At 40.9% G+C, this 23,396-nt stretch overlaps 2 protein-coding genes across 8 annotated transcripts in view; one reads left to right on the top strand and one right to left on the bottom strand.

Moving 5' to 3' along the window:
- The window catches only part of LOC144929126 (uncharacterized), a 273,209-nt gene that overhangs the window by 194,202 nt on the left and 55,611 nt on the right, over window positions 1-23,396 (bottom strand). Inside the window, exon 3 of one of the 3 annotated variants that reach the window (XR_013634420.1) lies at window positions 22,956-23,266. The exons of the other annotated variants lie outside the window; for them this stretch is intronic. The gene's annotated coding sequence lies outside the window, so the exon portion shown is untranslated. Of the gene's footprint in view, window positions 1-22,955; window positions 23,267-23,396 lie in introns of those variants that run through there. 3 annotated transcript variants of the gene reach the window in all.
- The window catches only part of CWC22 (CWC22 spliceosome associated protein), a 58,228-nt gene that overhangs the window by 12,312 nt on the left and 22,520 nt on the right, over window positions 1-23,396 (top strand). For all 5 annotated transcript variants that reach the window (XM_078847982.1, XM_073306043.2, XM_073306044.2 and 2 more), the window contains exons 7-14: window positions 7,685-7,853; window positions 8,401-8,454; window positions 9,347-9,482; window positions 9,586-9,792; window positions 9,916-9,978; window positions 10,975-11,067; window positions 13,215-13,296; window positions 15,485-15,545. In XM_078847982.1, the coding sequence (XP_078704108.1) occupies window positions 7,685-7,853; window positions 8,401-8,454; window positions 9,347-9,482; window positions 9,586-9,792; window positions 9,916-9,978; window positions 10,975-11,067; window positions 13,215-13,296; window positions 15,485-15,545 (865 nt within the window). The remainder of the gene's footprint in view (window positions 1-7,684; window positions 7,854-8,400; window positions 8,455-9,346; window positions 9,483-9,585; window positions 9,793-9,915; window positions 9,979-10,974; window positions 11,068-13,214; window positions 13,297-15,484; window positions 15,546-23,396) is intronic.

Genomic DNA, 23,396 nt, shown 5'->3' with positions numbered 1-23,396 from the left:
CTGCAGACACACAACGTGGCGGTAGTACAGTTGAGAAGAAATATTCAGCATTGTTACTTTCCCAACTTCGATTAATTCTTCCAAGCAGAACAAGGAAATCTAAATTATTATTATTATGATACTTCTGATTACACACACTGTAGCGGTAACATCATCTGAGGCCAGAAGGGCAGACTTCTGGGGATCTGAGTTTTATACTGTTAAATAATAGTGGCGTACTGTTATTAGAGAATTTTAGGGAATAGGATGGGAGAACCTATTGAGTAGGAATGATTTCATCTCAAGCATTAGAACAGATCTTCAAATTCATTTCTCATCCCTGATCACGAGGCATTTCCCATGCATCTGGAAGACCACAGCCTAAAAGTAGCAGACCTAATGGGAAAAAATGCCTTAGTCTACGGCTGCTTGACTGAGATTCCCAAGCAGCATAGGATCCACATGCTGTGTCTTCACTGCTTCTGCTTAGAAGTTGAAGGTTGTTTCATGTCATCAGGACAGCAGGCATGACCTTCCCAGTAAAACAGGATTGAGTAAAAGTAGAGTGTTATATGAAAACAAAAGATCTAGCATGTATGACATCTGCACTTTGCAAAAGTTAATTTAGATAAGGTGCTGATTTTGGGTTGGTTACAGTGCAGGAAGCAAAAATCACATCCTGTCTATCAATAGTACTTCTATGGCCCCAATCATCTGAGTGTCTCATAATCTTTAATGCATTTATCTTTACAATACCCCTGTGAGGTAGGGAAGTACTGTTATTCCCATGGGCACAGAAAGGCTAAGTGACTTGGGCAAGGCCAAATAAGAAGTCTGTGGCAGAGCAGGGATTTGAACTCAAATCTTCCAAATCCTAGAGTAGTGCTGTAATTGCTGAACCATCTTTCCTCTCTGTTCTAAATGTCCATTTTTCTCTGATATATAGACAGTGCAGAATATCTCTGACCTAACAGCTGGTGTTAGATGGCTCGTGTCCTTTTTTCTTTTTCCCCTCCCCTTCAGCTCCCTCAGTTTATACGTCTGTGTTTTGTCTAGCAAGATAAATCCTCAAAAACATTTTGAGAAAGGAGAAAAATTACGTTAATCTCAGTTTTATAGTATTAATCTCATGCAGTAGTTATTGCAGATTGGTATAAACAATAGATATTAAACTACAGTCAGCAGTCTTAAAATTAATAAAGATATGTTGATATCAGAACAGCTAATCCAGAAAAATAGAGATGCCCTCTTTGTTTTTACTGTGAGAAGTAAAAAAGCCTTTTGGTCTTCTACTAAGGTTGGCAAGAAAGAGAAGCAGAAAAACCAAGAGCAACACATTCTGCCTTGAACAAAGGCAATTATGTCTAGAACGAATAATGTTAAAAATACCTGGAAATACATATTTTTGTTGTTGCTCTAGGCAGACTATAACACCTGCTATAATGTAAATGTTAGTTATGGTACTGTTAGGGCCGGGGTGGGGAACCTACGGCCCACGGGCAGGATTTGGCCTGCTGCCTAATTTCATCCAGCCCGCAGCAAGTCTCAGTGCCGCAGGCCGGAAGCCCTGAGCGCCGTTTTTTCCTCCCTGCGCGAGGCTAGAGCCGCGAGCCATGGCGCACCCTGTTGTGGGGGGAAGCTAGTTGCTAGGCCATTAAAAGTCCGGTCGGCTCCGGACAGCTCCTGGAAGCCTCTGGCATGTCCCTGCTGCCCGTACGTGCAGGTGCAATCAGGGAAGCTAAGTGCACTGTGCAGTGCTGCCTGGCCACGCCTCCACCTAGGGGCCGGGGCCAGGGCCGGCTGCTTCCAGAAGTGGCGTGAAGTCAGGGCAGGCTGGGAGCCTGCCTTAGCCCCGTTGTGCTGCCAAACGGGAGTCACTTGAGGTAAGTGCTGCCCGGCCGGAGCCCACAGCCTGAACCACTTGCCCCCCTCAGGTCGGAACCCTCTCCAAGACCCTGCACCGTTTCCCACACCCTAACCCCCTGTCTTAGCCCTGAGCCTACTCCTGCACTCCAAACCCCTTGGCCCCAGCCCAGAGCCCCCTCCTGCTCCGTAAACCACTCATCCCCAACCTCACCCCAGAGCTCACACCCTCAGCCAGGGTCCTCACCACTTCCTTCACTCCAAACCCCTGTCCCAGCCCAGAGCCCCCTCCCACACTCTGAACTCCTCATTTCTGGCCCACCCTGGAGCCTAGGGGAAGCCCTCAGTGTGCGCGCGCGCACACACACACCCCCCCCTGGAGCCACAATCGCCAGCTCACCTCGCTGCAGGGAGGAAGCTCCGAGCCTCCGTGCCACACCACAGGGGGCTGTGTGCAGCCCGTGACTGATTTTTTCTGTGGGTCAGTGGCCCCTATAGAAAAAAGTTCCCCACCCCGTGTTAGGGTATATCTACACAGGGATAAAATACCCACAGCTGGGCTGGGTCAGCTAACCTGGGTTCACGGGGCTGAAAATTTGCTGTATAGATGTTCGGGCTCTGGGACCCTGCAAGGTTGGATGGTCCCAGAGCTCAGGCTCCAACCTGAGTCCGAATGTCTGCAAAGTGGTTTTTTAGTCCTAAAGCCCAAATCAGCTGACCTGAGCCAGCCATGCCATGCTATGGGGCTTTCATCCCCGTGTAGATGTACCATTAGAGGAGTGGGATGTATTGGGTATGCTAATTTTTTTTTTTAATCTGAAGAGGAGAGGGGGGAGCCAACTGTTGCAGAGAATCTAAAAACAAGAAATAACTGTCTAGTTCCCAGGCATCATTTCTAGCAGGAGGTGACAGTAAAGTCTCTGACAGCCTATTGTAGAACAGTTTTTATTGTAGCACTTGTCTCTTTATGAATTTTATATCTGAAAAACTGTATTTTTTTCTAACAGGCAGTGATTATTTTTAAAATATGGGTTACATAACTGTTACTAGAATAGTTATCTAGTCTCTGGGAGTTCTTTGTATGCTTCTGATAAAGCCTTTTTTATCTAGTTTTATTAAGTTGCAGGCACAAATTTTAGATATAAAAACGGCACCATTTGGCTTTATCTCATAATTAAATTGTAACTCCTAAATTGGCCAAAAAAAACCCCACAAGTTTTTAAAGGTGAATGCAAAATTGGAAAGACAATTTTTTTTTATTCAGCTGTTAAAATAGAGTCTTGATAGTTATCTTTATATCTATTTAAGATGGTCCCAGAAGAAGCATAAGACTAATCTTTATGCCAAGTGAACTCTTGCACTCATGGAGAGTTCTGTTGAAAGGCAAACAGTCAGAGCGCAGTTGAGTGGAGAGCTCCATGTGGGTACATAGATCAGATTTCAAGATCCAGGTCTTGGAGGGCAAATCAGTTTTCTGTGTTACATTTGTAATAATATAGGTAAAAGCATTTTTTACGTTATTTTTAGGTTCCATGTCCCCCACTCTACAGAGAATGAGTAAATATTAATAATTCTTTTGTTTCTGTGTTACTTAGGCTAGCCAGGAGAATAGAATGCACAGTCTTCTGCTAGGTTTCAGAGTAACAGCCGTGTTAGTCTGTATTCGCAAAAAGAAAAGGAGTACTTGTGGCACCTTAGAGAATAACCAATTTATTGGAGCATGAGCTTTCGTGAGCTACAGCTCACTTCATCGGATGCATACCGTGGAAACTGCAGAAGACATTATATACACACAGAGACCATGAAACAATACCTCCTCCCACCCCACTGTCCTGCTGGTAATAGCTTATCTAAAGTGATCATCAAGTTGGGCCATGTCAAGGTTCCTCCCCCACTCTGAACTCTAGGGTACAGATGTGGGGACCTGCATGAAAAACCTCCTAAGCTTATCTTTACCAGCTTAGGTCAAAACTTCCCCAAGGTACAAAATATTCCACCCGTCGTCCTTGGATTGGCCGCTACCACCACCAAACTAATACTGGCTACTGGGGAAGAGCTGTTTGGACACGTCTTTCCCCCCAAAATACTTCCCAAAACCTTGCACCCCACTTCCTGGACAAGGTTTGGTAAAAAGCCTCACCAATTTGCCTAGGTGACTACAGACCCAGACCCTTGGATCTTAAGAACAATGAACAATCCTCCCAACACTTGCACCCCCCCTTTCCTGGGAAATGTTGGATAAAAAGCCTCACCAATTTGCATAGGTGACCACAGACCCAAACCCTTGGATCTGAGAACAATGAAAAAGCATTCAGTTTTCTTACAAGAAGACTTTTAATAAAAATAGAAGTAAATAGAAATAAAGAAATCCCCACTGTAAAATCAGGATGGTAGATACCTTACAGGGTAATTAGATTCAAAACATAGAGAACCCCTCTAGGCAAAACCTTAAGTTACAAAAAAGATACACAGACAGAAATAGTCATTCTATTCAGCACAGTTCTTTTCTCAGCCATTTAAAGAAATCGTAATCTGACACGTACCTAGCTAGATTACTTACTAAAAGTTCTAAGACTCCATTCCTGGTCTATCCCCAGCAAAGATAGAATATAGACACCCCACAGAAATGCTGGAAATGGCCCAACTTGATGATCACTTTAGATAAGCTATTACCAGCAGGACAGTGGGGTGGGAGGAGGTATTGTTTCATGGTCTCTGTGTGTATATAATGTCTTCTGCAGTTTCCATGGTATGCATCCGATGAAGTGAGCTGTAGCTCACGAAAGCTCATGCTCAAATAAATTGGTTAGTCTCTAAGGTGCCACAAGTACTCCTAGTCTTCTGCTACTCCATTAATTTTCTGGAACTAGAACTGTGTGGGAACCAGAATTTCAGTTTCATGCAAAAAATCTTCAGTGACTTAGCCACTCCCAGTCTCTATTTAAGCCTAAATTAATAGTATCCAATTTGCAAATGAATTCCAATTCAGCAGTTTCTTGCTGGAGTCTGGATTTGAAGTTTTTTTGTTGTAAGGTAGTGACCTTCATGTTGGTGATTGCGTGACCAGAGAGATTGAAGTGTTTTCCGACTGGTTTATGAATGTTATAATTCTTGACATCTGATTTGTGTCCATTTATTCTTTTACGTAGAGACTGTCCAGTTTGACCAATGTAAATGGCAGAGGGGCATTGCTGGCACATGATGGCATATATCACATTGGTGGATGTGCAGGTGAACGAGCCTCTGATAGTGTGGCTGATGTTATTCGGCCCTGTGATGGTGTCCCCTGAATAGATATGTGGGCACAGTTGGCAACGGGCTTTGTTGCAAGGATAGGTTCCTGGGCTGGTGGTTCTGTTGTGTGGTATGTGGTTGTTGGTGAGAATTTGCTTCAGGTTGCGGGGCTGTCTGTAGGCAAGGACTGGCAACTGTGCCCACATATCTATTCAGGGGACGCCATCACAGGGCCGAATAACATCAGCCACACTATCAGAGGTGGCTGTGTGTGTATGGGGGTGGGGGGGTGAGAAAACTTGGATTTATGCTGGAAATGGCCCACCTTGATTATCATGCACATTGTAGTGAGAGTGGTCACTTTGGATAAGCTATTACCAGCAGGAGAGTGAGTTTGTGTGTGAGGGGGCGGAGGGTGAGAGAACCTGGATTTGTGCTGGAAATGGCCCAACTTGATGATCACTTTAGATAAGCTATTACCAGCAGGACAGTGGGGTGGGAGGGGGTATTGTTTCATGGTCTCTGTGTGTATATAATGTCTACTGCAGTTTCCACGGTATGTATCCGATGAAGTGAGCTGTAGCTCACGAAAGCTCATGCTCAAATAAATTGGTTAGTCTCTAAGGTGCCACAAGTACTCCTTTTCTTTTTGCAAAGACAGACTAACACGGCTGTTACTTTGAAACCTGTCTTTTATTACAGTCCAGCATATCTGAATCGTGATAGTTTTTATGTAATGTGTTCAGATGAGTAGCATGTACTAATATTATGCTGCATTTGGTAAATGCGTTTGATGTGCTTGTGATATCATAGTGATACCATAATTTAGTGAAGTGGCAAGGGATGGTGCCTTAATCTTTTAGATTTGTGTCAAAACCTTAACGTAGCCATTTAATGATTTGCGTGAAGTTTGAGTCCCTGAAAATGAGGAACTAATAGAATTAGGTAGTGGTAGGTATTTTGCTAGCTTCCTCATAGCTTTGCCAGTGCACTTAAATCCTGACATGCAACAATACCCCAATTAACGTGTTGGGTTTCTTTTGATCTGAGTCTGCCAATTATGCTGAACTGGGCCAAGTTAACAGTAGCAGTCTTTAGTGAGTGGGAAAGTAGTTAAAATAACCACTTGATCATCTCCTCCCTGTCTCACTGTTTACATTCTCAGAAACAATGTTTCTGTCCCCAGCTGTCAGTTCAAAGCATAATTACGGTGTATAAAAGTTTGCTGGTGCATGTGGGGAAAATTTATAGCATTACCATTTGAAGACTGTTCTGGTCTTGCTGAACATCCAATTTTCTTTATTAGTCTTACACTGGGTTTGGGGTTTGTTTTTGTTTTTTGGGGGTTGGTGACATTGCATAGAAACAAGATTTCTATTCCTGAGACGTTCATTTGCTTTTGAGTATACTCATTATTAAAAATGTCATAATTCTCTGTTTTCATAATTAACTGCAGTGGAGATGGCTATTCTGTCACAAATAAATATTATTAATTCAGTTGAGAAGTAAGGAACAAGGTCAGATGAACTCTTAAGCCACAAAGAAGCTGCTTTCACACACACTTATTTACTGTAATTAAAAAAAGGTAGCAGCAGAATTACTTGTATAAGGTGTTAGTGGTCTTTTGAATAACAATTACAAAATGTAGTTATGAAAAGAAACAATTTATGGTAAGATAAAAAGTAATGATTAAATAATTCTCATCTAATTTTAGTGACATTTTCTGCTCTCATATTTTTTCAATTACATTATATACCTATCACACGCTTTCAGATCATATTGTTAGCTAGAGTTTGTATTTGTTTGGGGTAATTTTTTTTTGTACTTTAGATTACACATACACACACGTTTTCCCAAACGGTCTTTAATCTTTCACTTTTTAATATAAAGGTTAAAGTGAGTTTCTTGCCTCTGATTTTACTTTTTCTAAATTAAGTTGAAAAATTAAAAGGAGAGGTTTTTTCTTCTTGAAATAGCTTTTTTCCCAGAATGTCATCACTTCCGAAAGGATTTCACCTTTAATCTTCATTTTCTTTTTTTTTTTTTTAAATGACCAATTGGAAGTGTAAATCATTCCTTATCTTCAGTAAAAAGTTAATTTTTTTAGTAGATAGTAGAAATAGCATTGAAATAATGGCTAGGAAATTTAACTAGGTTTAATCTTCAATTGAGAGGTCTCAATATACAGTAACCATTGTGTTTTGTTTATTTACACTTGTCCCTTTTTAAAGTGGCCTCCCTGCAAGTGAATGGCTTTTGTAACTTAGGGCTAAGTTAAGAGGCAGCTAGAGATTCAGAAAGAGAGATCTAGAAAGATTAATTTTTTTCAAAGACAAACTTATTCTAGTTCTCAGATCATACAATTAATCGCTGATTTAAAAAATCTTATTTAAGTAAATTGTAATCCTGTTAACATTAATATGATTTAGAATTGGTACTCCAAACCTAATCCGAGGTTTTAGTATGAAAATAACCACTGTTTGGAACTACCTTTTAACTATCTGGAACACAGAATATGCTTCTGTTACAATGTAGATGGTGAATGACATCATTTCATATTTTCATGATTGGCACTTATACTTGTGTGTGTGTGTACTCTTACTTACAGGGGATTGCTGTCTAGATCAATTTTGCAAGCACAAAGTGCCTCTCCAATCTTTACACACGTTTATGCAGCAGTTGTAGCAATTATCAATTCAAAGTTTCCAAATATTGGAGAACTGATTCTCAAGAGGCTAATTCTAAATTTTCGCAAAGGATATCGCAGAAATGATAAGGTATGTAAGAGAAGCTTATGTAAGAACTTACAGTGCCACACTGTAACCAGTGATCCCACTAGTGTGTTATCCTATTACCGAGTGATCAATAATGTATGTTTCAAAGGAATGTGTGTGACTACCCAGAACCTGGCAAAACGCACTATATTAATTCTAGAAGTAGTGGTAGTATATCATGGTGGTCTTTTTATTAAACTGACCACATCTTATGCCCTGCAGCTTGAAGATCGCAACTCTTTTTAACTTCAGTTAATGCAACAACAATGGCTTTTATTCTATAGGGTACAATCCTTTTAATAATCTTAAAAGAAATGCTTCGGTATCCTGCAGCAGTGCTTTAATAGATTCATAGACTGCAAGGCTAGAAGGGAGAATTGTGATCATCTAGTCTGACCTCCTGTATCGCACAAGCCATAGGACTTCCCGGTTAATTTTAAATTGTCATTTACGTAAATACACAGTTTGTGAGATCTGTTTTTAAGTTGAGAGCTCTTTCAATGTGTGAAGAAATTGACATATATTTAACTGTCCTTTATTCATTTTTCAGCAACTTTGTCTGACAGCTTCAAAGTTCGTTGCACATCTAATCAATCAGAATGTGGTACGTTATTTTGTATTTGATACTACAGGTTACACTTATAGCAATCTTTGAACAGTAAGATGCTTAATTTATTACTTTTTGATAAAGAAGCAGTTCCTTTTTTTAAAGAAATAAGACCACAAACAAATAATAATATTTGCTTAGGGAGAGCAGGGATCTCTTAGGCCCTAGCTCTGCACTTAAGACTACGTGAGCAGATCCTGATGCCCAGAAAGAGCCCCAGTGCCTGCAGTGGAGCTTCTATACAGGCAGAAGAATCTGTTCATGGAAAGACAGTTGCAGGACCATTGCTTAAAATAGTCAGCACCTAAACAATGTAAAAAGAAAAGGAGTACTTGTGGCACCTTAGAGACTAACACGGCTGTTACTCTGAAACCTAAACAATGTAGGGCTTTATAGATCAATATCAACCTCTTTAATTGCACCTAAAAACAAATTGGTTTCCAGCAGTTGTTTCCTTTTCTCCCTTCTAAATAAGCTTTAGCAGTAAATGTAAGGGAGAGGAGCATGAAAGGACGGTGCCAAACTTTATTTCTCTAAATGATATTTGATGTTAGTGTTCCTTCAAAATGTGTTCCATTCCCTTCATGATGGCAAAGATTTTCTTGCATTGCTTGACTGAATGAGGACAGCCATATTTGAGTAGTAGAATGATGTCCAGTACAAAGAAGGTGCAAATATAAGAATCAGAACCTTTATTTGAAATGCTGACTTTAGTTTATGTGGAAGTGGCAATATAACTTCCCACACTGAAACAAGATGTAGCAGTCACAAAAAGCATAGTTCTTGGTCAACTAGTATTTTATAACAATAGTGCAATAAAATGGATTGTTATTTTGGAAGTCAGACGTTCTTGCTTTTATAAAACCCTTTTCTGTTTTTCTCCCTGAAGGCTCATGAGGTTTTATGTTTGGAGATGCTCACGTTGCTTCTTGAAAGACCAACAGATGACAGTATTGAAGTAGCAATTGGATTTCTAAAGGAATGTGGACTCAAATTAACAGAAGTATCTCCGAGAGGTATTAATGGTGAGTATAATTAGTTGGTATAATTTATCTTTAAATCTGTAGTCTTTTTTTATTAGTATCTGATCACTTCAAATTAGAATTAGTTTTTCTCTTTAATCTAAAGCAATCTTTGACCGCCTTCGCCACGTTCTTCACGAATCTAAAATTGACATGCGCGTTCAGTACATGATAGAAGTTATGTTTGCTGTACGTAAGGATGGATTCAAGGATCACCCAATCATTCCAGAGGGACTAGACCTAGTAGAAGAAGAGGATCAGTTTACTCATATGTTACCTTTAGAAGATGATTATAACCCAGAAGATGTTCTTAGTAAGTGAGAAGTAAAAATTTAACTTCAAACAATTTCATTCTCTATGAAAACAAATTAAAATGAAACCTGCAATAATTTTGTTCTTTTTCTTAGTTTAAATAAGATTTTATTTTATTTTAAAGATGTTTTCAAGATGGATCCTGACTTCACGGAAAATGAAGAGAAGTACAAAACCCTTAAGAAGGGTATGTAAACCAGGTTCATTTAAGCACTCAAGTGGAGTATAAAACTATGAAGCATATTATAGCATTCTAGCAAGTTTATAGGTCGTGTTTTGTAGGGGGTAGTGGGGGAAAAAAAAATTGCCAACAATATGTATTGTTGAGGTAAAAGCTGGTTTTAATTTTAGCTGAATTTTTCTTATTTAAATGATGATGTAAACTGCACATATGCACAATGAGGCACACACCACCTTTTTTATTACAATGGACCATAAATATTGTCAGTTACTTGCAACCTTGTCGTAGTTACACAATTCTTAATCCGTCATTTGTGTCCCGAAGATTCGTATAGTAATAGTTTAATACACACTTAATAAAGATTTTTCTACTGTGTGTTCTTTGGCAACACTTCTGTGTTTCTAAATAACAACCCTGCTTTCAAATATGAAATCTATTATTTTAAAAGTAATATTGGTTTTATAAAGTAAATGTAAGACAGCTTTTTCTCCACAAGAACAGGGATCTCCTGAGAGCACTGAGTACATTGCTTTTCCTCCTGAGCCTTTGTCACAACGATTTTTCCTCTGACCAAGAGTTGAGTTTCAACACAGAGCCCTCCATTGCTTGCCTATGTCAAACCAGTGAAAGGAATTTTTAAAATAGGTTTTTGGAAAAGTACCAACCAGTTTCCCTCTCCACCAGTTTTTCATTCTTGTATGCCTGAATTGAGTTTGGCATCCCTGTTTTGGGGGGGATCCTTTTATTTGTCTATCTGCCATATATTTTAATATACCTGTCACTACGGTATCAAGGCCCTCTGGAGTTCCATTTTTCTAAGCCTTGTGTCAGATTGACTTTCCTTCTGTTGAAGCTCGGTTGCAGCATGTCTTCATGCTCCAGCTTTGTCAGGCTCTCCCTCCCTTAGGACTAGACAGATCCCGAGGTATTTGGGGCCACATCTCTGCGTCACTAGGCAAACCGTCCACCCCAGGAATATTTACTTTGGAATTTTGCTTCTAGAAATTCTTGATGAAGGTGATAGTGACTCAGAAACAGATCAAGATGCTGGAAGCAGTGAAGAGGATGAAGAAGAGGATGAAGAGGATGAAGAAGGTAGGAGTATGATTATAGACGTTTACTATTGATCTTTTTTATAGTAGATTAAGAAAAGGAAATCTCAGAATGTAACTTGCTATATGCTATCTGAAGCAATTGAGATTTAAAGTGTGCAGTCAACAAAAATCACATTTCTATTTAAAATTTGTTTTTACTGTTACAAGATTAAATATGCTTATTTTTCTTTTTTCAATTTGTTTACTTTGTCTTTGACAGCACTTTGTGCATATTAAGTTTCATTTTTGTTGATGGTGCATGTCCTCCCACGGGCTCTGCAAGAGGGTGTTTACCAATTATAGCAACAGCAAAGCTAAAACTGAAGAGGTGGGAGGAAGTGGGCAGGGGCCCATAGAAAGAGAAATGGGAGTAGGGAGGAATTTGTGGCTTTGTATGTTTGATTGTGTCAGTTGCACTCCAGAAAGATCCCTGTAAATATAAACCAGGGAGTAGAAAAATTGTAATTTTTCTGAAGGAATTTTTAAGAACAGTTGAGGACATGCTATTTGTGCTCTGTCTGAATGTCTTAAGGTCAATTTCAAAATGCAAGTTTGCAATTACCTTTCAACTGATGGTTTTTTAAAAAGGGAGTTTCAAGACAGGATAATTTATTGTACAGGCCATTGTTACAAGTTATTTACTCCAAATAAACAATCGTATTGGTGTCTGTGCATTTTGTAGAACGTCTTATGTAATTACTGAGAAAGATATGATGGATGAGAATAAGTATAGATGTTTACTTCATAGGTCTGCAAAATGTAGAAGGAAAGCTCTACTCTGTAGAGCGGTGGGAATCATTTCTTCACCAGCTTGTTACAGTATTGTACAAAAAAACCCCCCACAAATTTACTTAGATAGCAGGCTGAAGAAAAAGATGGTAATTCACAGAAGCCTGTTGTCACTTCTGTTGCATATTTGAAAGCTCCCATATGAAATAGGATATTAATTTCCTTCAGAGCAGCTGTTTAGCTATTTTAGTCCTTTTTAATTCTGTTCCAGTGCATGACATCAAATATCCTTTGGCGGGCCACGGTGGGCCTGATCCAGCTACCATTGATGTGAATGGAAAGGTTCCTGTTTATGTTAATGGGAACTGAGTCTGGATCTAAATACACACAATTGTGTAAGTCAGGGGTGGGCAAACTACGGCCCGGGGGCCACATCCGGCCCTCCAGGCTTTTTAATCTGGCCCTCAAGTTCCTGCCGGAAAGTGGGGTCCGGGGCTTGCCCCGCTCCAGCCGGGGAGCGGGGTCGGGGTCTTGCCCCACTCTACACGGCTCCCAGAAGCAACAGCATGTTCCCCCTCCCAGCTCCTATATGTGGGGGCAGCCAGGGGGCTCCGCACACTGCCTCCGCAACTCCCATTTGCTGGGAACCAAAGCCAATGGGAGTTGCAGGGGCAGCGCCTGCAGATAGGGCAGCATGTAGTGACGCCTGGCCACACCTCTGCGAGGGGGAGGGGGGCAGGCGGGGGATGCCACTGTTTCTGGGAGTTGCTTGAGTTAAGCACCGCCCGGAGCCTGCCCCCCTGTATCCCTCTCATGCCTGTGCCCCAGCCCTGATCCCCCTTCTGCCCTCCGGACCCCTTATCCCCAGCCGGAGCCTCCCCAACCCCCAATTTCATAAGCATTCATGGCCTGCCATATAATTTCCATACCCAGATGTGGTCCTTGGGCCAAAAAGTTTGCCCATCCCTGGTGTAAGTAATTGCCTTTATTAAGTTTTGTATTAAACATTTTGGTTTAATTTTGTAGTCCTTGTTCAAGTTCTGGATGGCTAAACATCAGCCAGCCGGCACATGAAAAGAAAATGTTCACTCAGTTAGTCCCAGATCATAAACAGGTGTCTGTATTCTGCACAGGAATATGGTTCTGCCCTTTGCAAAATCAGGACCTTTAATACATGTATCATTGAAAATTGTGAATAACTTGTGAATTTGATTTTTTTTTTTTTTAAGTTGTAGTCTCACATAATGCAAGTACCAGTGTTTTTCGTAAACTTTACAGCCCCTACTAAATGCTCCTAAATGTATTTATACACAATATTACGTAATAGACTGAAGACTTACTGAAGATGCATACATCTCTACTGTCTTAGAATGTATGTCTCTGTTTCAATTTCTAAATATCCAATTTTTTCTCTTCAAGGACAAAAAGTGACTATCCATGACCAAACAGAAATTAACCTGGTCTCCTTTCGTCGTACAATTTATCTTGCTATTCAGTCAAGGTAAAACGTATATAATTTATACTGAAAAAAGTGTGTGGTCCTTTAGAAATTAGTGCATTTGTACTGAATCTGTTGAATATGGAGTTGTTAATAGCTTTATCATTATCTTACAGTCTTATAAACAAATTGAACAGATGTTTTAGATGAACCATTGGTCTGACCCAGAATGGCCATTCTTAAGTTCTTAATTTAGAAACGATTTAGTACATTACATTTCTAAACTTCCTTTTTGGGTGAAGACTTTTAAAACGTTACACTAGATCATGCTTCTGTTTTATGGAGCACTGGTTTAGTCAGGACAGATTGGGGGTACGGGGAAACAGTACTTTTCCAGACTGCCCACAAAATAAGCTTCACCCGTGTGAATCTCCAGTCTTACAGCAAATTGTGTAAATATGCAAAATATAATAGTGTATGTTACTTGGCTCCCTTTCGTTGTTTCTTGAATACTCCATGAGCTCTGTTAGGCTCCTTGAGCTTGGCTTTTTCATGAGGGTTAAAAATAGCTGGTAGTATCTGCCAAATGCTAGCCTCTTGTGGTACCAAAATGAATCATTGCTCACAGTAAATTGTATAGATGTGTGATCCTCTCTCGCCTTTCCTACATGAGGAATGAAATAGTAAACAGTAATTTATTACTGGGCAGCTTACGGAGATGAATGGAGGCAGTTCATACCTCTCAGAACTATTGTTCCAAACTCTCCTCAGGCCTTGTCTACGATGCACAGTTTTATTGACACAAGTGATGGCATATATCACATATATCATTTATTCTTTTACGTAGAGACTGTCCGGTTTGGCCAATGTACATAGCAGAGGGACATTGCTAACACATGATGGCATATATCACATATATCATTCACCCTCACATCTACCAATGTGATATATGCCATCATGTGCCAGCAATGCCTCTCTGCCATGTACATTGGCCAAATCAGACAGTCTCTGCGTAAAAGAATAAATGGACACAAATCGGAGGTCAAGAATTATAACATTCAAAAACCAGTCAGAGAGCACTTCAGTCTCCCTGGTCACTCGATTACAGACCTAAAAGTCGCAATATTACATCAAAAAAACTTCAAAACCAGACTCCCAACGAGAGACTGCTGAATTGGAATTAATTTGCAAACTGGACACCATTAAATTAGGCTTGACTAAAGACTGGGAGTGGTGGGTCATTACACAAAGTAAAACTATTTCCCCATGCTTATCCCCACCCGCCACTGTTACTCACACCTTCTTGTCTACTGTTGGAAATGAGCCATCCTGATTATCACTACAAAAGGTTTTTTTCTCCTGCTGATAATAACTCACCTTAATTGATCACTCTCAGTATAGTGTGTATGGCAACACCCATTTTTTCATGTTCTCTGTTTATATATATCTTCCTACTGTATTTTCCACTGCATGCATCCAGTGAAGTGGGTTTTAGCCCACGAAAGCTTATGCTCAAAGAAATTTGTTAGTTTCTAAGGTGCCACAAGTACTCCATGTTCTGTTTGCTTATACAGACTAACACAGCTACCACTCTGAAACCTGAGATACTAAAGATCAAGATAGCAATTTCAGAAAAGTATATGGGCATGGGTACAGAGGTTACATTTTGGTATTTTACAGGAGTGAGTCAGAATGAACTTATGTATTTTTGTTACTAGACTTTGTGTATTTCCATTTAGTATGATGTAATAGCAGTGTCTCATAAAAGAGAGTCACCTTGTTTTCAGTCTGTCTGCAGATTTATTAGCTTTGGATTCACTTTCAGATATAAAATTGTTGAATAGCAGAATGCTGTTGGGAAATATTTTAGTTTAAGCTTGAGAACTTTTAAAGAAAGCTGTTGAACACAATGCTTTTGATGAGTAATTAAAGTGTGGTGAAAGGAGAATGTATTCAGTCTTCTCTAAAATGCAGATCATAGTCTTGATTTAGACAGCTTTCGCCTTATTGTTTCATTTGTCACCATACTTCAAATACTGATTTCCTCAACCACCCTTATGTTTGGAAGGAGCCGAAACTAGCATTGCTAGGGCATTTTAACAGCAACAAGTTCAATTACATCATACTTTTGTCATGCTAAAACACTTTGGTTTGTACGTTTAACATCATTGGTATCAGCATAATTCTGTATGTGTTTTTAACATAATGTGTACTCAATGGGAATACAAAACTATTTATTTTTTCTTTGCAGCTTAGACTTTGAAGAATGTGCTCATAAATTGTTGAAGATGGACTTTCCTGACAGTCAAACTGTAAGCCTTGCTTTTGATTCCCTTTCTGTTTCTTGGGGGGGGAGTATAATTTGATCATTAACATTTTAGCAAAATTAATATTCACATGATATACACCTACAATGCAATCATGTACTTATAAAATGGAATTAACTGCTATTACAGCTATTGTTTCTCATTTTGTAATCTTTATGATAAATACCATGACATTTGATATTTTTGGTTTTTCTTTCTCACTTAGCAGTTAGCAGCTAAGTTCCCTCTAAGCTGCTTGGCTGGGTGGCCGCCCAGCCGGCTATCAAGTGCCACGTACTTCGGGTGTCCCTCCCCTCACTGCCACACTGCTTCTGCCCTCTGCCTTGAAGCCCCTGGCCAGCTGTTCCCGGGAGCCTCCCGCTTGCTGTGCCGGGGGGGAGATGCTGGTGTCAGGGTGTCCCCCGCCCCTGTACCCAATCTCCACATAGTGGGGTGGGGGGGTGTGACACAACAGGGTTCAGGATGGAAGGAGCTTGCTGGCAGCTGTTGCTGTGTCTCAACAAGCGGACTTCAGACTGCTGAGTACCAATCTACTTCAAGGGGCAGCGTGTATCTCTCTCTGTCACACTCACCTTCCAAACATACTTGTGGTGGTGGTGTTACTTGATACTTCTTTAAAAGTGTGTTTTAGTTTTGTGACTGGTCTATGCATTTCATAATTTTTATTTCTCTCTTATGCTTAACTTTAATTCTTTTGAGTAGTGAGTTCGAAAATGCCTAACCTGTCCGGGCTGGAGTAATTATCTCTATGGTAGCTTTTTAAAAATATATATTATATCTAGGTTTTTTGTTTGTACTGGTGACACACATCCGCACATTACTTTGATATGGTACACATAACAAAATTCATTCCGCACATGGATGGAAAACATTAGAGGGAACACTGGTTAGCAGTTCAGACAGTTGGGTGAAATTCCTTCTTTTCAATATACATTTTTAACTATAAAGTGATGTCATTCTATTTATAAAAATGTTTGTTATGCAAGCTGTTGAAATGATGTCATTTGCCACAGATGACAAAACTACTGCTATAGAACAGCTACAACTTAGAGGCCAGAGAAATGTTTCTGCAGGAAGATTTTTTTAGTAGGTTTCTGGATAGCTGTTGATTTTATCTGTTCAGCTAGAAATTCAACGTGATAGCTTCAAAAGATGGAATTGCACCCTGTATTTTATGGGAATGCTTTAAAAAAAGGTTTTGTTGCTTTCACAGTCTTGTTTAAGCAATATGTACTATATTAAGCAATCATCTCCAAGTATGGCTGTTTTGGTGTAAGCTTGAAGAATGTCTGTTTGTCTGCAGATAGTACATCTAAAATCCATTTGACTGCTATGTGTTCTGAAAAGGAAATTGCTGTTTGTCTATGACTTAAACCAGATCCTGAAGCAGTGGGCAGGATCTAAATAGCCACGTAATTCCCAAGACAGGTATTTAGTCAGTGGTGAGATTGTCAGTAATCAACAGATAAGTGAGCTCTAGCTTAGGGATCTGAATTGTGACTTTGAAGTTCAATGCATGAAAGACGAACAATCTCTTTTATTTAAAACAAAATATGATCCAGAGATGCATGAAGCTCACTTTTATCAATGCAACAATTTGTGCAGGTGAAGTCAATATGATATAAATATCTTTTGTATGGACAAAAAGAAACAGTTGACGCCCTTTAGGAAAACTTTGATAAATATTATCATTAGAAATTATTTTTGCTATTTACTATGTTTTCTTATTAAGGTTATTTGCAGATAACTAGGAGACTAAGAGGTTATCTGATCCTGCTGTGTATTTCCCTATCTGAAGCTCAAAGTCATTTTGTAGGAAATGATTCAGCAGCGAATAAATGTGATGTTCAGCAATAGAGGATTATGATTTCCAGGGATTTCCAGAGGCATACCCAGAAAATTCTGAAGAGAAAAAAAATTCCTGTTGTCAGGCAAATCCGTTTAGTTATTAAAAACAAATCCAGAAAATACAGTTTACAGTACAGTATGTGCTGTTATACCACTCTCAGTAGGTGACTTGCCCCAAGGTTCACAACCATTTCTCCAACTTCAATGCATCACCAAACAACTCCATACAACCATCAACCACCTGCAAATGGTCCAGGCACCGGCAGTACCCTCTCGTAAGAGTCTATTTACAAAAAAGCCCTACCACACTGATAAGGCCTTGCAGCCTGGCTACTAAGGATGTTGTTCAGGCGTACTAACTGCTTGTTTAAATCACACTTGTGTATTGGGGTGTCTAAGTTAGGGTATCCAAAGCACCCATACCATCTCCTCCACATAAGGACACTGAAGACACTGTGTATCAGGGCATCCTGACTTCCCTAACCCTCCTCCTAAATTGCCAAAGATGCAATATGTGTATGATGGTCCGGTGAGTAGAAAACTTCACTGAGCAAATGCAGAATCTAAGATTTCATCTTTTTAAAAAGCACCTGTCTAGCCTGCATTGATGTGAAGGTTATCTTATGAGTTGAAATCATCACAGCACTGAATTCCCAAATCAGTAGGCAGCATCAGTGCCTTTGTTCCTGCCCTGAGCTTCCACAGCCTGAAACAAAGCAAAAGCTGACGAATTTTGTCAGTTTTTGCTGTTTTTCAGACTCCTGCAGGCAACAGTAAAGCTGAAGAGATTCAGGTCAGGTTCATTCTGCCAAAGTTTGGGGAAGCTTTGAGTAATAGCAGAAGCAGGCTCGGAGACTGTTTACTGGGGAGACGACTGAAAATATGAATGTTGGGAGAAGGATATAATAGTGGCAAATGCTCCCCGTTCAGCATCCAGAAAGATGAGAAAGAGGTGAAGTAGAGAGAACCCGATATCCTCACAGTGGCCAGGAAGTTCTGAGGTGTGGGGAGGAAGACGAAAGGAGAATACCCCTTCTCCATCCCAGAAGCCACACTTGTTGTTTGACGGGACTCCATCTTTCATTATTGGGCTCTGGCTAGTACAGTGGTTCCCAAATGTTTTACTAAGGTGACCCACCAAATGCATTTTGTCTTTTTTTATAACCCATCATATACACACACACACACCCCCCACACACACACTTTGCCCAAGCATCACAACCCTAACCCCAGCCTGGAGGGGTGGTGATTGGGTTTGGAGAGTGAGCCCACCCTGCACTCACCTGCAGCAGCGGGTTCTTGTCCTTTGGAGCTGGACCTGGCTCCCCACTCTAGGCACTGCAACCTGGTATATGGGGTTGCAGCACCACTCATATTTGGCCAGTAGGAATGGCTGGGCTAAATCTGAATGGCGCAGTGACTTCATACAGCAGGTTGCAATGCCCGGAGTGGGAAGTCAGGTCCAGCCCTATAGGACAGGAGCTGTGGCTGCAGGGTGAATGCAGGGCAGGGCTCACTCTCATGGCCCCTTACTCCGGACCCTCCCCTCCGCACCAGACTGGGAGAAGTGTGTGTTTGGGTAGGTCAGGACCCGTTATGGGTTAATCTGGCCCTGGATGTGGTGGCCAATCTAGAATCTTCCCACGACCCATCATTTGGGAAACACTGGGCTAACGGACATTCCGGTTTGCAGCTCCCAAGCAAGACCCAGAGAGCAACACTTTGTTAGGAATCCCAAATGTTCTCCTTTTCCAGCCACTGGAATGGAACAGAATTTGGTTTCCCTGCATATTGCTCCTGAACAGTATCACTCCCTAATGTTTTGTTTGTTTCATTAAGCGGATAGTAGGTTTAATTTTTTAGCTATGGGATGTCTGGTAAAATTTCCAAATGCTGTAGGTATGAGTGGGGGAAGAGAGATATTGATTAATTACCCTAAATAGTACTTGACTTTCTTTTAATGCACGTCTACACAGCAAAGAAAAACCCCATGACTCTGGGACCCTCCAACCCCACAGGGTCCTGGAGGCCGGGCTCCAGCCTGAGCCCAGAAGTCTACACAGCAGTGAAACAGGCCTGCATCCTGAGCACTGTGAGCCCAAGTCAGCTAGTATAGGCCAGCCATGGGTGTCTAGTAGCTGTGTAGACATACCCTTCGAATTTGGTTTTAAGAGAACAAAAGTGAGACACAAAATACATGGAGAGATGGCGAGCACAATGCATGGAAAGTGAAAGAAAGATGGTGAGAGATTAAATAAGAAAAAACACACTGAAGACAAATTGGAAAAAGATCTGCCATGATCTATAATAGAAATAATATAGAAAGAGTTATGGCAAGAATTCTTTCCAAGGAAAGAAGATCTGTAATAAGTAGAGTTGGTTGAATAGTACTTGGCAAATATATTATTCAATCAATTTTACTGGTATCCGTTAAATAGCTTATTCAGTTACTACTTTTTTGTGGTTATCAACCAGCTCTATAGCTGGTCAAATACTACTCAGAAAAAATGTATTTAGATTAGTACTGGTAGAATTGATTTATTTTACAGTTCAGTATGGTATACAATATAACAGTACACAGTTTGTTTATTCTTTTCACCTGTGGGGGATAGGGAGGAATGGCTTTGGAACAGTGACCTTTTCGGGGAGCCTCGTGGTACAAGTGGTATTTGCATGTTTGATTTTTGAACCAAGGCTAGTAGGCTGAGAAATCAGGCTAGTCGGTGTCAGGTAACTTTTTTTTTTTTTTTTTAAAGTTCTGGCTGTGGCCGCTTGTGAGCTCAGTAGTGAATGTTTTAGCCATTTGGACTTTACATGCATGGTAGGGAGAGATTTTGAACCTTTTCACTGAATCCTCTGGATTTCCTAGAGGTAGATAGCATTCCCTTGATAAACTTGACATTATATTTTTCTTGAAAACTACATTATTTCACAGAAAAAATAATTAAACTAAATAGTTTTCAGAGTTCCATAGTACTGAAACATCACAGAGGTGCTAAACAAGGGGTTTATCTGAATAGATGGTTGAAGGATTGGGGCCAGAATGTAGGCAGGTATTGTATAGGTTTATCATATAATTCTGCCAACATCCTTTTTTGAACTGCTAAATAACATTCTTCTCAGTTGCATTATGTAGCAGTACAACATACTATAAATTCAAAATGCAGTTTTTGTCAATTGCTGTTCAATAATTATAGGTCTGAGTTGTTCAGGAGTTCAGCAAGCAGGTTGAATTCTAAGCTAATTGCTCTGGAATTAAAAGCAAGTTAATACAGAGAAAATGGCATTTTAGAGGGACAGAAAGTTCAGGAAGCCTACCAATAGAATAAATACATGACAAACCAAGAGGGAGTGCAGTAATTGTGCCAGCACAAGAGCCTGCAGAGTTTGCCAAGAAGCCAGATGCTGCTGAAAGACCTATTCTCCACATCTTTGCTTGCCTTGAATCTGAGTAGTATCCCTGCTAACCAAAGAAGAGAAGGAAGAGAAATAGCTGTAGAATGCTATTGGGTAAATATAAACCATTGTAATTACTCTTAATTAATTAAAATGTGCTAAACTAGAAAGAGCAACATTTTAGTCAAAATCCTAAATATTTTAAACATCTCTGCGTATTGTGAATCTTTTGTTATCACTTCAGTTAGTGTAAAAATGAAGCATTGATCTTGTTTCCCTAATTAAGAAAGTGTCCTAACTTTACAAAGTACATTAAAAAGAAGACTTTTCTTGCCCAATTGACTTTTCAGTCCAACTAAGGCATTATACAGTTCAGACAACTAAACACATGAAAATATTGTTGGTGAGTAGATCAACATAGGAAGGTTTTTTGAAAAAAGTGAGTTTAAGGAGTGCAGAGTTGGATACTTGGCTAACACTAAATCCTTTTCATTAAACACACTTGTACCCATTCAACTAGAGCTGTATTTTTTAATTGAAAGTTTGTGTGTAATTACTCTGATTTCCATTTAAGGAGTGGCTTATTTGTCTTTGATAAATCTGTTTTTACAGGATTAAGCAAAACCAAAATAAACCATTCTTAAACTGAAATAACAAACAAACTTTGATCAGATTTAAAAATATAGCTTTAGTTAAATGAGTGCAAGTGTGTGTAGAAACAAGCTTTCAGTGGCATGCAGTTCCCAAGCGTAAGAGAATGCATGAAAGGAGGTGAAAAGCTGAGATTTGAGAAGTAAATAAAAATTAAATATAAAAAACATGTGCGGTCTGAATAAGTAGAAAACTTAAGTTCTTCAAGTGCTTGCTCATGTTAGGTGTGTGTGCTCGCCACATGCACCGGTGCTGGAATATTTTCCCTCAGTGGTATCTGTAGGGGACTGGCTCTGGTGCCGTCTGGAGTGGCGTGCACATTCCATGGTATAAGGATCGTCACTGACTTTCCCCACCCTCAGTTCCTTCTTGCCGCCAGTGATGGTGCTGGAAAGTCTGCTGCTTTGGTTAGCCTTTTTGCTTTGTTCAGTATTACGAACTTTTCTTGTAAAATAGTTGTACATAGTTAAGTTATAGTGTTAGTGTATTTTACTTGATTAGTCCTGAACAGGTCTCAGCCTATGGACGAGGCATGCCCCAGTCCCCAGGCTTTAAGCTCTGCGATTGCTGCAAAAAACCCAGTGCCTATCAGTGATCCACATAACAGTTGTTTAAGGTGTCTGGGCAAGTCGCATATAAGCAAAAAGTGCCATATCTGCAAGTCCTTCAAGCCTCGGACTAAGAAGGAGCAAGACATCCATCTCAAAGCATTCCTGGTGGAGTCGGCTCTAACTCCAGCACCGGAGCAGTCGAAGTCTGACTCTGTCCCGAGCACTGCAGGGTTGACCTCCTGCCAAACCCCAGCACCGGTGGTACCCTCTACATCAGCGGCACTGCCAACTACTCCATGGCCAGTGGCCAGCTGCCTAGTACCCATTGAACCTGTGGGGTTTTACCCAGTCTTCACAAGGGCTTAGGCTGGTGGCGGGGACCTCGTAAAAACATCGGCCTCAGTATCCCGCCCTCCCCCAGAGGCAGACGGCCCTGAAGGGAGAACCCCTCAGGCTCACGTGGACCCCGGGGAACTGCCATTTGGCCCACCAAGGGATGTGGCAGACCCCATGACACCGGCTTCTACCACATCTTAGCCTAATGAGGTGATTGTGGGTCGCCCGCACCCACTTCCTCAGGATAATGCTAAGGCTCAACAGGAGCTGTTGGAAAGAGTTGCCTCTAACTTGGGGCTCCAGGCAGAGGAGCTAGAGGAACCATCGGACTCCCTAATCGATGTCCTTTGCTCGATGGCACTGGCCAAGGTGGCATTGCCCCTGTATGAGGGGTGTCAAAGATTACAAACGCCCTGTGGCAAACCCCCTCATCCCTGCCCCTCATCTCCTAGCGGGCAGAAAGAATTTTGTGCCACCTAAGGGTCATGAGTACCTCAATACCCACCCAGTCCCAAGCTCCCTGGTAGGAGTGGCCATTAATGAGTGGGAGAGGCAAAGCCCACCGGGAGCTACACCTAAAAATAAAGACTCAAAGAGGCTGGATTTATTCGGACACAAAGTTTATTCATCCTCAAGCCTCCAGTTGAGGGTGGCCAACCACCAAGCCCTCCTTGGCCACTATGACTTTAATATGTGACAAGCCATGGCCAAGTTTGAGGATTCGCTTCCTGAGGACACCAGGAAGGAGTTCCAGGCGATCCTTGATGAGGGCAAGGCTGCGGCCAGAGCAGCCCTTCAAGCAGTCCTGGATGTGGCGGACTCCGCAGCATGCACCATGGCCTTGGCCATCTCTGGTTACTTCTCTCGGGCTTATCGACGGAGGTCCAGCAGTTGATACAGGACCTTTCTTCCGAGGGCCAGGCACTGTTCGCAGAGCAGAGAGACAATAAATTACATGGGTTGAAGGATTCCTGTAATACATTGAAAACCCTAGGTCTCTGTGTCCCGGGTTCAGCCCATAAGCGGTTTAAGCCGCAACAACCACAGGGTCAAG

Source organism: Lepidochelys kempii, chromosome 11 (assembly GCF_965140285.1).
Source record: "Lepidochelys kempii isolate rLepKem1 chromosome 11, rLepKem1.hap1, whole genome shotgun sequence".
Lineage (NCBI taxonomy): Eukaryota > Metazoa > Chordata > Testudines > Cheloniidae > Lepidochelys > Lepidochelys kempii.
The sequence above is the reverse complement of the archived record's forward strand: the minus strand, read 5'-3'. Positions and strand labels throughout refer to the sequence as shown.